At 37.7% G+C, this 13,893-nt stretch overlaps 1 protein-coding gene across 1 annotated transcript in view; it reads left to right on the top strand.

Annotated features, from left to right (window-relative positions):
- Positions 1-6,419, top strand: part of PDGFD (platelet derived growth factor D) — a 210,667-nt gene extending 204,248 nt beyond the window's left edge. The window contains exon 7 of the mRNA XM_070943967.1: positions 6,285-6,419. Coding sequence (XP_070800068.1) covers positions 6,285-6,419 — 135 coding nt within the window. The remainder of the gene's footprint in view (positions 1-6,284) is intronic.
- Positions 6,420-13,893: the final 7,474 nt, after the last annotated feature.

The following is a 13,893-nucleotide window of genomic DNA, read 5'->3' on the forward strand; positions in this document are numbered from 1 at the left end:
ATGCACATTTGGATGGTTCTGATTGGCATATTTTCTTCCTTCCTAGAATACCGGCACCTCTCCCAAATCATTAACTGCACTAAAATTTACTAATGACAGTCAAGCTGGACATGTCCCATAAATATATCTCTTCTATAAAGACAAAACCACTATGAATTTTTATGCCAAAGCACTGTGACAGCTGATTCAGTATTTTCTTTTAAAAAAAAAAAAATTCTGAGGGATGCAACCATTTAAATAATGAAGTGAGGGCAAGATAGGGTCTTATGTCAGGAAAAGGTATAATTGGGGTTAGCAGGTCATTCTGGCATTGTTGTAAATTGCTGGCCAAGAGTGGCTATTTGTCCTCCTCGTAAGATAAAGCAGTGAGAAGAAGTCTCTTTTGTTCTGTATATTCATTGGAGTAATAGTGTGAGGGAAGAATGTACTGTATCAGTTGTCCCCTAGTCTTGCTTCTGGGTCTTTGTAGACAAGTAGGTAGGAACAAAAAGCATGAAGATGGTGGTTAAAATAAACAAATACCATTTAAAATAAACTTTTGCAAAGCAAAGACTGTTTCCCTGCTTCAATGCTCCTCTTTCAAGGGACGTGAGTGCTGAATTGACTTTAGGAGCAGGATATGTTCAGGCCAATGGCAATAGAATAGAACAGAACAGAGCAGAATAGAATTTTTTATTGGCCAAGTGTGATTGGACACACAAAGAATTTGTCTTGGTGCTTACGCTCTCAGTGTACATAAAAGAAAAGATATGTTCATCAAGAATCATAGGGTACAACACTTAATGATAGTCATAGGGTACAAACAAGCAATCAGGAAACAATATCAATATAAATCGTAAGGATACAAGCAACAAAGTTACAGTCATAAGTGGGAGGAGATGGGTGATAGGAACGATGAGAAGATTAATAGCAGGGCAGGCTTAGTGAATAGTTTGACAATGTTGAGGGAATTATTTGTTTAGGAGAATGATGGCATTTTGGGGAAAAACTGTTCTTGTGTCTAGTTGTTCTGGTGTGCAGTGCTCTATAGCGTCGTTTTGAGGGTAGGAGTTGAAACAGTTGATGTCCAGGATGCGAGGGGTCTGTAAATATTTTCACAGCCCTCTTTTTGACTCGTGCAGTATACAGGTCCTTAGTGGAAGGCAGGTTGGTAGCAATTATTTTTTCTGCAGTTCTAATTATCCTCAGACGTCTTTTTTTTTTTAATTTGATTTATATGCCGCCCTTCTCCGGAGACTCAGGGCGGCTTACAATGTGCTCAGCACATTGTGTCTGTCTTGTTGGGTTGCAGAGCCAAACCAGACAGTCATATTGGTGCAGATGACAGATTGTACAGAAAGATTTGTACAGATTGCCTGGGCTAGAGATGTGGAGAAATTTCTAAAAAGCAGTATGAATTTATTGTATGGACAGAAGCAGGAAAAATAAATACTTCGTAGCCAAAGGTTAATATCATTTATGATGGATCTGCTGAATTTTAACAGTTGACGTATCAGATAGTAACCGGTGGAATGATTATATGGTCAGTTCCATGTGGGAAGTCCTATATTCCATAAATTCAGGGAATTTATTTACCGGATGTCCCACAGGACTATTTCCATTCTTATGATATTACCGATTAATATTGTTAAGGAGGATGTTCTAGCTTCAGCTTCAAATGACCTGGCAATGGTAAATTTTGATGTCCTGTATATGTATCCTTTACTGCTGAATTAACAGTACAATGAGTATAAATCTAATATTAATAGAACCTATGAAAATAAATCTATTTTGGATACATCAAAGGTAAGATTGATGTGAACTCAGGAACGGTTCGTTCATTTTTTCTTCTTCTGTTCTCCTACCATTAGAGAATGGTAAGGAGCCTAATAGAACTATGGAAAATGTCTGAAAATTGTCTGTCCGTGATTATAACTAGCATTTTTGCCCAGTTGACTGGAAGTCCACCTTGTGGTTGTTTTATCGCATGCTTGCTTGGTCACCATTTTACATTTTGTATTTAGATATTGTTTGTTGTTAAATAGTTTTATTTCTTTTTTTTTCTCCTTTTTTGATTTATTTGATTATTTGTACAATGCCCAGAGTCACACTGTCTGAGTTGGGCAGCCTTATATTATCAGAATAATTGTAGATTATTATAAATTCTATAACACTGAAATACCTAATTATGAAGGGATAATATTCTGTTTATTCCAGATCTGGAAGGAAACTAGTCAATACTGAAATAATGTGTAGTATGAGTATTTTTTTTTTCAATCTTACATGGCCCAAAATGTTCGTAAGCAACATAGTGCATTAATTTACTAGACACATGTTTCTAAAACAATATCTCTTGTAGACAGACTTGTCCTTCTTTATTGTGTCAAGGCAATGCTCTCCAGAAGCTTCTTTGTGCTGGTCAGCTTCACTTTAGGGAAAGTTCAACACAATAGATCTCTTGTTTGACTGCTGTGACAATTAGGATAGCCTTTTGCTGATAGTTGTTCACCTTCACTACAGCTTTGACTCTTCATGGGCAAACCCATTGTGGTGATAAGGGGACATGTCTTATCAAGTTACCTGGGACTCCTTCTGGCCTGTGGACTCTAAAGGGGAAAATACTCCATCACTTGTTCCAGCCATTTGACCTAAGAGGACCAAACTGAGCCAAGGAGCAGATCCTAAGTTCAGAAGAAGGTAGTTCCAGCAGCCTTGAAAGATAATTGCCATAAAGAGGAAAGATGGAATAGAGAAGGATACCCTCATGAAAGGCCGAAGAGACATTGAAACACTATCCCTTTGTCTTGCTTATATAATATTACAAAATAAGGTTATAGCAGTGTTCCAGTATTTGAGGAGCTGCCACAAAGAAGAGGGGGTCAAGCTATTTTCCAAAACACTTGAGGGCCAGACAAGGAATAATGGATGGAAACTGATCAAGGAGAGATTCAACCTGGAAATAAGGAGGAACTTTCTGACAGTGAGAACAATCAACCAATGGAACAGCTTGCCTTCAGAAGTTGTGGGAGCTTCATCACTGGAGGCTTTCAAGAAAAGATTGGATTGCCATTTGTCAGAAATGGTGTAGGGTCTCCGGTTTAGATGGGGGGTTGGACTAGATGACCTATAAGGTCCCTTCCAACTCTGTTAATCTGTTATGTACAGTATTTCTCAGTGAGAATAAGTCCTTTAGAGTGGCATTTGCCACAGATATATTAATAGAGGAATGTGAGCGAGTGAATACCAGTGAAACTAAGATAACTGCAAATAGCCTGATCATTCATCCCTAATGATAAACCACAATTCTCAACACAATTTCAACTCTGGCCCTCAAATTTAATTTATTTCCATATAAACTTCATTTTAAAAATCCTCAATTCATCCAGTGGACTGTTCAACCCTCACTAGTGAATAAAAAAGGTGTTTTTTTGTTTTTTTTTAAGAGGAACAGAAATATAAAGAGTGATGGAGTTTGTACGTTAAGTCAATTCTTCACTAAAGGAAAGTACCTAAGTAAAACCCTTCAGGGGTTTTCAGTGGAGTCAGAAGGCAGAAATTCTGGACAGGCTCATATTTTTCTCCTTCTATATTGTCAATTCTTTGGGAACACATAAGGACATCATAATATTTTATATTCCTATAAACCTGGCATACCAGTTGTACTTTCCATCTCAGTTTTATTATCATGGGTCTACATTCAGGACTGATATGGCCTTCAACGTATTAAGGGGTCATGAGAAGAATGTTTTCTTAGGGGCTCCATAGTTACTTACTGTAGTAATTCATTAGAACTAGCATTTGTGCCTCACATCTTAGATCATTAGTGGTTGCTACCTTCACTGTTTTCTACCACTACTTTTCCTACCTCGGACATAAAGTTGTACATTCTCTTGTGTCTCCTTTTCTTCAAATTCTCCATTCACATATACACATTGTACACACTTTTGACCAAAGTCCAAAAACTGCAATCTTTCTCATAGGGGAATTGTTCCAGCCCCTTGACTATTTTGGTTACCCTTAGGTAAAGGTAAAGGTAAAGATTACCCTCGCACATATGTGCTAGTCATTCCTGACTCTAGGGGGTGGTGCTCATCTCCGTTTCAAAGCCAAGGAGCCTGTGCTGTCCGAAGACGTCTCCTTGGTCATGTGGCCAGCATGTCTAAACACCAAAGGCACATGGAATGCTGTTACTGTCCCATCAAAGGTGGTCCCTATTTTTCTACTTGCATTTTTTATGTGCTTTTGAACTGCTAGGTTGGCAGAAGCTGGGACAAGTAACGGGAGCTCACCCCATTACGCGGCACTAGGGATTCGAACCGCTGAACTGCTGACCTTTCAATCAACAAGCTCAGTATCTTAGTCACTGAGCCACCACGTCCCCTGCATTACCCTTATCCATCTTCTTTTCAGTTATACAGTTTCCTTTTTGGAGATGGGATGATCAAAATCATAGGGCTGGGGCGGAAAAAAGCAACAAAGCCACTGAATTTAATCCCTTATTCGTTGCAAGAAACCAGATTAAAACTTCCAAAGAACCAAACTCTTCTTTGTTTCTGGCAAAGAAACTTCCATCATTCCACTAAGGAATTCTCTCCACTACCAATTTGCCCTATTTATATTCCAAAGAAGGGATTGGTGAAATGATGAGTGAGAGTGAAAATTATGAAAGTCCAAACTAGTTATAGTTACAATAAGTATCTTCTATCTTTTTTCAGTTGTGGGTTCATATGCCTCAAGTAGAGATTTTGTAATGATAAAATAGAATAGAGTTGGAAGGGACCTTGGAGGTCTTCTAGTCCAACCCCTGTTTAGGCAGGAAAGCCTACATCACTTCAGACAAATGGTTAGCCAACATCTTCTTAAAAACTTCCAGTGTGGGAGCATTCACAACTTCTGGAGGCAAGTTGTTCCAGAAGTTATGATTAGGCATCATTTCTCTCTTTTTTGGAGGGCGGGGTCCGCATTTTTTATCCCAGTTATCACGACCACCTCCTTCTTCTCCTCCATTTCCTCGTCCTCCTTTCTCTTTTCTTCTTCTCCTCCCTTTTCCTTTCTCCCTTTTCTGCTCTCCTAAGAACGATTACCAGGGAAGAGAGAAATCACATTTACTAAACATTCTGACCGAGCACCTCAAAATTGATGAAATTATCTTGTAATTAATCCAAGGGGTTCATACAGTTTTACAGTCATCGCCTCCCCTTTCCTATACTTCTAAAATATCTGGAGGATCCTAGATGTAAGTTGATGGAGGGAAAAAAGTTTCTTTTGAACTTGAACTAGACATGCACCAGATCAATATAACGTCCAGAGGTATTTTACTAGAAGAGTACTCAAATCATATGCTCAAAATAAAATTCCCTATCCCACCAGGCTTGAAATTTTAGATCTGGATAGCTTCGAACTATGCCATCTACATTCTGACCTATGCTTAGTGCATAAGATTATTTACCAAAACGTTCTACCTGTAAATGAGTACTTTAATTTCAACCATAATAACACAAGGACTATCAATAGATTCAAACTCAATGTAAATCGCTCTAATCTTGATTGTAGGAAATAAGCAATAGAGTAGTAAATGTCTGGAATACTCTACCTGATCCTGTTGTTAGTCTCTCTAATCTCCATACCTTTTATCTTAAACTGTCTACTGTGGACCTTTCATGTTTCTTAAGAGGTCCCTAAGGGGGCGTGCATAAGTGCATCGGCGTTCCTTCCATCCCTGTCCTACTGTCCCCATTTATATGTAACCATTCTGTGTGTTTATGGTTATGTTTTGCCTATTTATATCTTTTTATTTGTGCCAGGTTTTTTTAATGTTTTTATTTATTTTATTTATTTATTTTAATTTGATTTATATGCCGCCCTTCTCCGGAGACTCAGGGCGGCTTACAATGCATTAAGCAATAGCCTTCATATTTTTGTATATTTATACCAAGTCAGTTTATTGCCCCCACAAATTGGGTCCTCAATTTACCTACCTTAGAAAGGATGGAAGGCTGAGTCAACCTTGAGCCTGGCGAGATTCGAACCTGCAGTAATTGCAGGCAGCTGGTCTTAATAACAGGGTGCTTTAGACCACAGTACTACCAAGGCTAGACATGTGTCCATGTTACTTGTTTCCTTGTACTTGTTGACAAATAAATAAATAAATGAACAATAAAATAAAATAAAAAAATAAATAAATGTCTAATCAAAGGCTGAAGAATAATATTACCTTTCCACATTATTGAGAGATGGTGTGCCTAGAAGGTTCCTACATGTTCTAATTACCTTCTGATTCCTTTTTTTTTTTGTTATCTAACTAGGTGCTGAGATTTATCCCTGAAGCAGGTCATCTCAGGAGGAGGGGCAAAACCAAGCACAATATGTCACTGATCGATATTCAGCTGGAGCACCACGAACGTTGCGACTGTGTCTGCAGTGCAAGGCCACCGCGATAAAAAACAACAACAACCCAGAGCATCTGGTTTGATGCGCAACTTAAAAAGGACCTCTTTCTCTTGGGAGAAGGAGCTGTCCAATGCTGATTTGCCCAGCGAACTATGCTAAAAGCCTGCCTCCATAGCCTTTTGATTCGAAGTGCTAAATGCCATGACAGCTTACCTTTAATAAAGCAGATTGACAACTCTGAAATGCAAATCTGGGATTGAGATTAGAAAACAAATGAACTCGAGGGCTGAATGTTTTCAGGCTTACGATGAAAATCGGGCTGCATGATGGCAGCGCTCCTTTGGCTGAATTCTTAGCTGGCTTTTACAATTCTTCATGCGTGCATGTACTCACAATAGTTTTGCACAAAATCCTTTGCACAAACACACTTAAGCACACTTACAGGCCAACTTAAGGAAAAAGGAAATCCTGTATGGGCAAAATGGCTAATTTATAGACAGCCACCAACACATACAGGCATATTAGGTTTACAGAACCCCGGTGCTGCAGTAGAAATATAAAAGTAGCAATAGTGTCTAACATCTAGCCATGCAGGCATTACACCTAGATATACGCATTACAGTAGTCTGATCACAGCAAGTGAGTTTGAATGTTAAGCAAGCTGGATCCAAGGCGGCTACAGTCCACATAGGTAGTCCTTGATTTATGACCACAGTTGGGACCAGAACTTCCATTACTAAGCAATAGAGTCATTAAACAAGTCATCACATTATTGTACCTCATTTTATGATCTTTTTTGCCATGGTCATTAAAAGCAAATTACATGGTCTTTACATGAATTTGGATTTACTCCTTGGCTTTGCTCATCAGAAGCCAGCTGGGGAGATTGCAAATGGGGATTGCATGACTCCAGGATGCTGCAACCATTGTAAATACGTGCCGGTTGCAAAATCTCCAGAATCATGATCACATGACCGCAAGGACACTGCAGCAGTCATAAGTGTGAGGACCAGTCATTAAGTCACTGTTTTTTTTTTCCAGCACCATCATAACTTTGAATGGTCACTAAATGAATGGTTGTAAATCAAGGACTACCTGTATATAATCCGGTTATTTACATAGTTTTATGAATCATTCTTCCCTGAACTGGCCTTGTTCCCTCAAAGTACAGGTTTCAAAATGCCATGCTGATATTCATTCAAATTATCTCCTTTTATGGGTTGCAAAGTTGTCACCAAACATTTCAGAATATTTTTTAGAATAAAATCAATCTATTCTCAAGAACAGTACTTCTCTTCAGGAAGTAGTCTAAAGGTCTCTCTATACTTCCCATTTTAAAGTTTCAGAAAAACTTCATAGAATTGTTGCTATGCAGCTCAGAAAGATTCTTCCCCAGCCTTGTAAATAAATACATCTTTTGAGTTTTGGCAACTTTTCCCAAACTGGTTCCTTCCAGATGTATTAGAATCAAATTAAGAATCCTGGAAATAGCCCAACACATGTGGAGAACCTCAAGTTGGAGGAGAAAAGCTACACTGAAGCCTTCAACACATGATTGAGCTGAAAGGAAGTGATATACTCAATCACCTAATTCAGTGGTTATAACTTTGACAAGCTCTTCACTTCTGAATTTCATGCCGATCTGATTTAGACAAACCAAATAGTGCATACATTTTTTTTCCCAAATGCAATAGTTTTGAGTTCAAAATGGGCTGTTCCATCCTATGAGGGCTGTTTCAAACTGAGAATATTTGTGGTCTAATTGGAATAACTTGCTGGGAGTCTAAAATAACCTCTCTCAATTTCAAAATATATTTCCAATTAATCCTTTGCCCATTCCTAACATAGAACTCTAGATATAAAGAAGCAAGGCATCTAACTAAAAATCCAAATAAAATGTATCTCGTTTAGTGAGGCCACCAGCAGATCCAAAAGTTGGAGCTGGGATTTCTTGCTTCTCTCTCCTTCTCTCCCATTTTATATAATATTTTATCTGCTAGTGTGTTCAAACTGGATTTAATTCTAATAAAATTGTCATTCGAATAACAAAGCTTGCCATTCATATACTATAACGTAACCTTTCCCAAACTGGATTCTTCTAGCTACCCTGGACTATAATATCTAGACAGCTTTTAGCCCATAAACTGTAGACCAAACTGTCAAAACTAGCTGGAACAGGAACTGTAGTGAAGATATGTGAAAGACAGAAGATTGGTATACAGGTAATCTTCGATTTACATCACAATTGAGCTCAAAACTTCCATTGCTAAGCAAGGTAGTTGTTAAGTGAGTTTTGCCTCCGTTTTTACCATTGTTCTTGGGTCAGCGTTTCAGAACAACCCAACACTTGTTAAGTGAATCAATGCAGTTGTTAAATTAGTAACCCGGTTGTTAAGCGAATCTGGCTTCCCCCTTGACTATGCTAGTCAGAACATCACAAACTGTGACCCAGGAACACTGCAACTGTCATGAGTTGGGTGCCAAGCATCTCAATTTCAATCACATGACCATGGGGAAATGATCAAGTGTGAAAAGTCCTTTTTTTTCAGTGTTGCCGTAACTTTGAATGGTCACTAAATGAACTGTTGTAAGGTTTAGCTGTATAGCTCTCGAGAGTTCAAAAAGGCCTCATATGCTTTTTTGGTAAAGCCATGGAGGGTTTCAAGTCTGAAGTCCATAAGATGCTTCACAGCACACAAGAATGAAACATGTACCATGTTTCCCCGAAAATAAGACCCTGTCTTATATTTTTTTTAAACCCTGAAATAAGTACTTGGCCTTATTGCCATGCGCTCAAAAGCCCGATTGGGCTTATTATCAGAGGATGTCTTATTTTGGGGGAAACAGGATACCTAGCATCTTTTTGCCTTTGAATAGAAAGTGCTGAATAATATTATTTAGCTGCAATCTTCACAATAATTGCCAAATCAATATTTTTACGCTTCAAAAGCCGCCCCATAGCTGATACAGCATTTCCACAACAAAGATGAGATCCATACCGTTGACTTCTAGTTATGGCTTCAGAAGGGCAGATTTAAAAATCAGTATAATTTTAAGTACATGCAGAATGCAATATTCCTTACATTACACAAAACAGTATTAGTTAACTGCCATCAGTAATAGTTCCCATGGCTGCCTGTAATTTCCTGGGACTTTAAAAAAAAAAAAGAATAATTGGAATTGTATTTTGAATAAGTAATTTATTGCCTTGAGCCTTACTTAGTTTTGCAAACTAAATGTTTATTGGGTTCATACAATATTAATAACATTCATTTAGTTCCTGGCTGTTGATAAAGGATTTGAAAAGCTACCGGATGGGTTCCTGTGATTGTGAACCTCTAATAGGAAAGTTCCTTGATTGACTATATTTTCCAATTATTTTGTATGCGTATGTGTTCTGTACTTGTTAAATGCACACATATACTGACTCATTTCTTGTCTGAGATGTCTAAATAAAAGTGTAAGGCAGTTCATGGTTAAGAGAACTGAATGCTTGATTTTAAATGTAAAGGAGAAAATAGGTAGAAGGCTTCCACTGATAAAATTACACTTTATTTTTCTATATTGTTTTCTGATTCCATGTTTAAAGGGGAAAAAAAATTGGTTTTACAATAGCATTTCATGTATAAAATTAAATTTGGCTTCTTATCAGGTAATATTGTTAATTTCTAAACCACTATTGTTCTGCTATTCTCTAACTTCTCTAAGTTGGTTCCTTTTATTAAGCTGAATGTTTTATCTGGCTTTCTTGTTAACTTCATCAAATTCTTCCTGAAATACAAAATTCAAATTTTGAAGAAGTTACCACTTCCTATTGTAATGAAACACTGGAGAACGTAAATATTTCTTCTGTGTTTCTTTGTTTTCCTTTCTTTCCATGAAATCTGCTTGTCTCTTTACTCTGTTACCTTTTGAGGCGCTTAATTTAGTACACAAATTTTATTTTAAAGGAGTAGTTATTACGTCAAAGAAGCCTTATATTTTAAAAAGATTATTCCCTAAATACCTTGGTCAACATTTCCCATGTTTCCACATGAAAACCGAGAAAGTGGCATATTGAACTGGTTCCTTTATCACCTGTAATGGAAATTATTAACTAAACCATAGTTAATAGTTTAGTTAAAAGCAATTGTTTAGTTAACTAAACTATTGCTGATACTGTTTAACTGGATTATGACTTTGATGTAGCTTGACTAGAGCTTTGAATCTTGACACTCTGCTTCGAAGAAAGATAATGATGGAATTACCCGTTTTAAAATATAAGCATTCAGTAAATAAAAGCAGGCCAAATATTACAAACTAGTCCTTAATTAATTACAGTCTTTCAGTAACATTTCAGGCAACTTCAGCATGATGACATTGGTCTAGTAAACTCATCATGTGGTGGAATGCACTGAATCTACTACATTTTGAAAATAACTGTTAATATTACAACTATTTAGTGGTGGGTTCAGTCATTTCTTTCTTAACTAAGGCATGTTTTGGGCAAAAGAGAGAAAGGGGGAGAATTCAATCCATTTGACAGTTTGATTCGGTTCATAACAGCTAGAAAAACCCAGTTATTCCCAAGTATTAAACATAATTGGAGAAACATAATGGTCAAGTGCGCGTGTCCAAGGGGAGGGCAAATGGAAAAATACGTATTGCAATTTCACAACACAAGCCTTTTTATGATATTGAACACACATATATGGTCCCAAAGGTGCTTTTTCAAAGGGTAACAGGGCTTCCCAGTGGTAAAATTCAAATTTTTTTACTACTGGTTCTGTGGCCGTGGCTTGGTGGGCATGGTGTGGCTTGATGGGCGTGGCAGTGGAAGGATACTGCAAAATCTCCATTCCCACCTCACTCCAGGGGAAGGATATTGCAAAATCTTCATTCCCAACCTACTCTGGGACCAGCCAGAGGTGGTATTTGCCGGTTCTCCAAAATACTCAAAATTTCTGCTACTGGTTCTCCAGAACCTGCTGGATTTCACCCCTGGGGCTTCCTTTGAAGACATTTTGCCTCTCATCCAAGAAGCTTCTTCAGTTCTTTGGAAGAATTCTTGGATGAGAAGCGAAACGCCTTCAAGCAAACACAAAGAAAGTCCAATTGCCTTTTGAAAAAGCACCTGTGGGACAACCATGACTTGGATGATTGAGAATCTCCGTAGACACCTAGACAGTATAAGAGGCACTGCTAGTGTCATGGTATCATTGTGCATGTTTCATTAATCTGATGAAAACTCCAAATATAGTTGATGCATTAGGTCAACTGACTGATTATATGGCAATGCTTTCTAAGTAACTAGCTGTAGTAAATGTACAAAGCAAACAAGATATTTAAAATCAAGAACAGGAAAAGCCAGTAGAAACTAATTAGCTGTGGAGAAGAAAATATTGATATTATATGAATGTGACCTGCCAGCAAAAATAAAGGAGTTTTCAGAGAAATGTGGTAGGCTATAATTACCATCATCACAACCATCACAAGAAAGAGTTGGGATTATATAAATATGTATATATGAGCTTAATCACAGATATTGTGCCTGTGTTCCAGGACACTACATTCTACACTACAACTATACTACAAATTAGCATATGAATTGACCCACATTCTTAGGGAAAACAAGAATCATTGATGTAAATAAGCAAAACGCACAGTGTAGCTTCCGCCAATGTCTCTCTCTTGTGTCAACATATTCTGTCCATAAGAGCCAAGGTGGCACAGTGGTTAGAATGCAGAATTGCAGACTACTTCTGCTGACTGCCAGCTGACTGCAATTTGGCAGTTCGAATCTCACCAGGCTTAAGGTTGACTCAATCTTCCATCCTTCCGAGGTTGGTAAAATGAGGACCCAGATTGTTGGGAACAATATGCTGACTCTGTAAACCGCTTAGAGAGAGCTGTAAAACACTGTGAAGCAGTATATAAGTCTAAGTGCTATTGCTAGTGCTATATTAGCATAGACTAGATTGCTCATATATAATGGTCCATGGAAGATGAGTGAGATCCTATCTACATACTCAATGCCTAGAGATGTCTAGATATTCCAAAATTATCAGCATATCATGTGCTAGCTCAGAAATAGGCATCCACTTGATCTTCTACTATGCCATTTGAATCCGGTTATTTTGCAGGATTGCACTTTCAAAAAAGCAATACTGTGGTTTATATCAAGTTGATAAGGCAAATTGATAGCCCAGGCATGGAAATGGATGATCCCACTGAAAATTATTGGTCATATGTTTTCATCACAATCCTCTCAAAAGTTCTCCTACCCCACTGCTGGAGCTGTATAAAAGCAAAGTAAACAATGCAATATGTACTGAGATTATGAAGTATTCTGTCTCTCTTTGTGTGTATGTGTCTCTTTTTTTTATATTAGATCTCTTGTACAAATGCAATTTTTCAATGCTTCTGGAAATAGGATTGGGGGGAAAAAATCACTGTAATCTTGTTAGGAGCAAATTTGCTATCTTGTGCAATTTATATATGTATTGTTGTTTTTGTTATTGTATCCCTAAAATGCTGCCTTTTATAGAGTGAACACTTCAGTAGTACAGCACATATAATTGTGTTTTAAAGTCAATTACAAATAAACAAGCTTTTGAAGGAAGAATGCTGGATTTATTAATATGTGTCCGTGTTATTCAATTCTGCTGATGGGGCAATTTAAGCAATACTCTGTTCTTTTATCTTCTTAGTCAGCAAGCGCCCAATTTCATTGAAAGCTTTAGACTTTACACAATTTCCTTTCCTCTAAACTAATCCAAATTTATTCCCAATCATCCACAGTTAATGAAATCAGAGGATAAAAACACCCCTTTCCCCTAAATTATGGATACTTGTTTTTAACCATCACAGGGCCAAAAATAGCAAAATATAAGTCCTAACATCTCAATACAGACTGTAACCTTTTGCAGTGACAATGGGATAACTCTCACAAGTGTCAAGAGGCAGAATTTGTATCACACTATTTGCTCCTCACCCCACAAAGAGCTCTATCATGCCTAACAATTGCTTTTCACTAGAAGAGACAAATAGTTTGATTTGATAGAAGCAACTTGTTATTTAAAACAGCCATTTGTTCATGCAGCCATGAGGACTAATCACCTGTTGCATTTTTGAAAGAACAGAATAGCTATATGCACAGCACAAAGAAGTCACAATCAAGAGGACCCATAATCAAGCATGAGAGGTGGCATTCAATCTGGCATATCAATATAACTCTACAAGACACTTTTACATGTAGGCTGATATTGCAGGCTGTCTGGCTTCTCAAATCTGCCAAACCTGATTTGCTAGGAAGTGGCTCACTAAGATTGAAAATACAAAATAATAGAGTTGCAAGGGACCTTGGAGGTCTTCTAGTCCAACCCCCTGCTCAGTCAGGAAACCCTGTATCATTTCAGACAAATGGTTGTCCAATCTCATCTTAAAAACTTCCAGTGTTGGAGCATCCACAACTTCTGGAGACAATTTGTTCCACTGTTCTCACTGTTAGGAAATTTCTCCTTAGTTCTAGGTTGCTTCTCTCCT

The sequence above is a fragment of the Pituophis catenifer genome, unplaced genomic scaffold (assembly GCF_029215685.1).
Source record: "Pituophis catenifer annectens isolate HBS135680 unplaced genomic scaffold, rPitCat1.0.hap2 SCAF_4, whole genome shotgun sequence".
NCBI classification, from domain to species: domain Eukaryota; kingdom Metazoa; phylum Chordata; class Lepidosauria; order Squamata; family Colubridae; genus Pituophis; species Pituophis catenifer.